The sequence below is a fragment of the Fulvia fulva genome, chromosome 14, assembly GCF_020509005.1.
Source record: "Fulvia fulva chromosome 14, complete sequence".
NCBI classification, from domain to species: domain Eukaryota; kingdom Fungi; phylum Ascomycota; class Dothideomycetes; order Mycosphaerellales; family Mycosphaerellaceae; genus Fulvia; species Fulvia fulva.
The window spans coordinates 140,193-143,117 of NC_063025.1; the positions used below are offsets into that span (position 1 = coordinate 140,193).

The 2,925-nt window shown below is 49.1% G+C and overlaps 1 protein-coding gene across 1 annotated transcript; it reads left to right on the top strand.

Annotated features, from left to right (window-relative positions):
* Positions 1 to 2,489: 2,489 nt before the first annotated feature.
* CLAFUR5_20392 (uncharacterized protein) lies at positions 2,490 to 2,643 on the top strand (the record flags this gene model as incomplete). Its single annotated transcript, XM_059463228.1, has 2 exons — positions 2,490 to 2,551; positions 2,601 to 2,643. 2 exons carry the CDS (start codon positions 2,490 to 2,492, stop codon positions 2,641 to 2,643), a joined length of 105 nt encoding a protein of 34 aa, XP_059319213.1.
* Between the last annotated feature and the right edge of the window lie 282 nt (positions 2,644 to 2,925).

The following is a 2,925-nucleotide window of genomic DNA, read 5'->3' on the forward strand; positions in this document are numbered from 1 at the left end:
GCTATATGTTCGAAACCAATACGACGGCTGGAGCTTATGGGTACCAAATGACCAAGCTTTACAGACCAGGATAATCAAGATAAACCATGACGCTCCAGCAGCAGGCCATCCAGGACGAGCTCGCACTTATGAACTCGTAGCACGTGAATTCTACTGGCCTGGATTAGCGAGATCCGTGCGCAGATACACCGCGAATTGCCGCACCTGCCGTACAACAAAATCTCTGCACTCCCAGCCACTAGGATTACTACAGCCACTTCCTGTTCCAGATCGGCCTTGGAAACACATTGCAGTCGACTTCGTTGTCGGACTCCCAGACAGCACTCTTGACGGCATGGTCTACAACAACATTATGACCGTCACTGACAGGCTCACTAAGGAAGTCGAGCTGATCCCTATTGGCGCAATGACAGCACAGAATACGGCAAGGCTTTTCCTCAAACATGTGTTCTGTCGGCGCGGGTTTCCTGACACCATTACATCAGACCGTGGCAAGCAGTGGGTTGCTACCTTCTGGAAGAAACTCTGCAAGATGCTCCGCACAAATCGCAAGCTGAGTTCTTCGTATCACCCAGAAACTGATGGACAGTCAGAACGCACTAACCAGGCGATGGAACAGTATCTCCGCATGTTCACCAACGAGGCACAGGATGACTGGGCAGAATGGCTGTGCCTTGCTCAGTTCGCGATCAACAATCACCTGTCTGAGACTACTGGTGTGTCGCCGTTCTACGCCACCTTAGGATACAACCCTGAGTTCATAGAGCGAGTTGACCTGAACGCTGGAAAGGAGGGAGGACTGACCACTCTCCAGCGACTGGACGCGCGATCAGCAGAAACCTTTGTGCGTCGAATTTGCGAGCTTCACAAACACCTTCAAGAGAATATGCGAATGTCACAAGCTCTCCAAGCAGAGGCAGCAAACCGCCACCGAAGCATTCCTCCAGACTACAAGGTGGGTGATTGGGTGTATCTTAGCACCAAGAACATCCGCACGACTCGGCCATCTAAGAAGCTGGACAGGAGATATGCCGGCCCTTACCAGATCACGGAAGTTATGCCGGCCAGACTCTCTTATCGACTGAAACTATCAGACGCTCTAGTAGGACTTGATAACTGCTTCCACACCTCACTACTACAACGAGCCGACCACCCCGATTTCCCACCACTTGAAGGGCAGCATCTGGCGCCGCCACCACCGATAACTATCGAACCTGACACCACCGAGGCTGATGCAGCAGCCGATGTAGTGGCAGCACCTACGCACATGTACGAGGTGGAAAAGATCCTTGACATGTACACCCGTAAGCGGGCAGGCAAGGTGAAGAAGGGGCACAAGCGCAAAGTAGATACATGGTACAAGGTGAAATGGGCTGGATATCAGAACGAAGAGGATGGTGAGACCTGGCAACCTGCAGAGGACATGCTTGAACACGCAGCCGCCGCTGTTGCAGACTTTCACCATAACCGGCCGGAGTTGTCTACGCCTGTAGGCTTCGCAGCTCCATCTGACTGGTCCCTACCAGCCACTGAGATACTCGGGCTCAACTCGATCAGGGTCATTCCGAAAGACACCGTCACGAATGAGTCGCCTCGAGCCTTGCCTCTAATAGAATCTGCTCCGCACATATTCGATACTCGAGTGGAGCCTACAGAGCCTGCAATGATACCCAACTTTGGTCATAAGGATCATACGCGAGTGCGAGCCGAAGACAGACTTAGATCTGGGGCAAGCCAGCTAACTAGGCAACATGTTTCTCGAAGGAAGCCGGTCGAGGATAGTCTTGATAGAGCGAATGCGATGTTATCGGATGACGACAGGGCACTAGAGGATGATTCGGCGTTCGCGCGATTATGGAGCTCGACAGGCAAGTGGCCTCACAAGGTGAATAACGCTCAGAGGACTGAGGCGTGTTTTGGGAGGGGGGGTACTGTCACGGGCAGCCCGCGACCCCTCACTGTAGCTGCGTCGGCCCGGCTGAACCGCGGACCTTCTGCATCGGGTTAGCGCGGCTTGGCTTTACTTTATAACTTCGCCGCGCCTCGCGCTCCTCTTTCGTAGCTTCGTAGAACAACAACTATCTCATTCGGACCCTATGGTACGCGCGCCCTTACAAGAGGATTACTACGACTTTATAGAGGAGGTAGAACAAATTATAACTTATCTAGAAGACACCGATTAGTTTCAAAACGCTAATAAGAAGTAGAGAGATAACTATAAGAACTCCGGTATAACTACTACGGTATCTACTTAAGTATAGTAGAGACCGACCGTTACTCGTATCGACGCTAATAGGGATACTATAATAGTACCGACTCGTATAGATAGAGGCCGGTTAAGAAGCCGTAAAGATAGTTAGGATAATAAGGGTAAGTAGAGAGCAAAATAGGTCGATACTTCGGAGAGAGAGAGACGCTAAGAAGAAAAGCTCTCTTTCCGCTATAAAGTAGCCGGATACCGCGTAAGCGAGTATCTATACGCCCTAGCGATGTCCCTAGCTAAGATTAACGCGGCTAGCGTAGATCCTATTTTAGAGGACGATAAATTTAAGTCGGACTCTAAAGAAGGGGGAAAAGAGTAGCTCCTAACTAAAGGCTAGTATTAGGAGCCGAGAAGGAGGTAATAGTAAAGGGGTAGAATAAGATAAAGGGCTCTATAAACGGGAACCTAGTATATATAGACGTAACTCTTAACTAAAGCTTCGGTACTTTCGCTCTTATTAATAAAGGATACTAATACTACGCTATTATTAACGGGGACCTAGTAAAAGGTCTCGGCCTCCCGTATATTAGCTATAAATACCGAAAAGCGAAAGGGTTTACGACGATAATATAAAACTCAATTAAAGGAGTTATTATATTCTAGATAGAAATTGTTAGTTACCGTTAGATTATCTATATATATATATAGTACTAGACCTATTC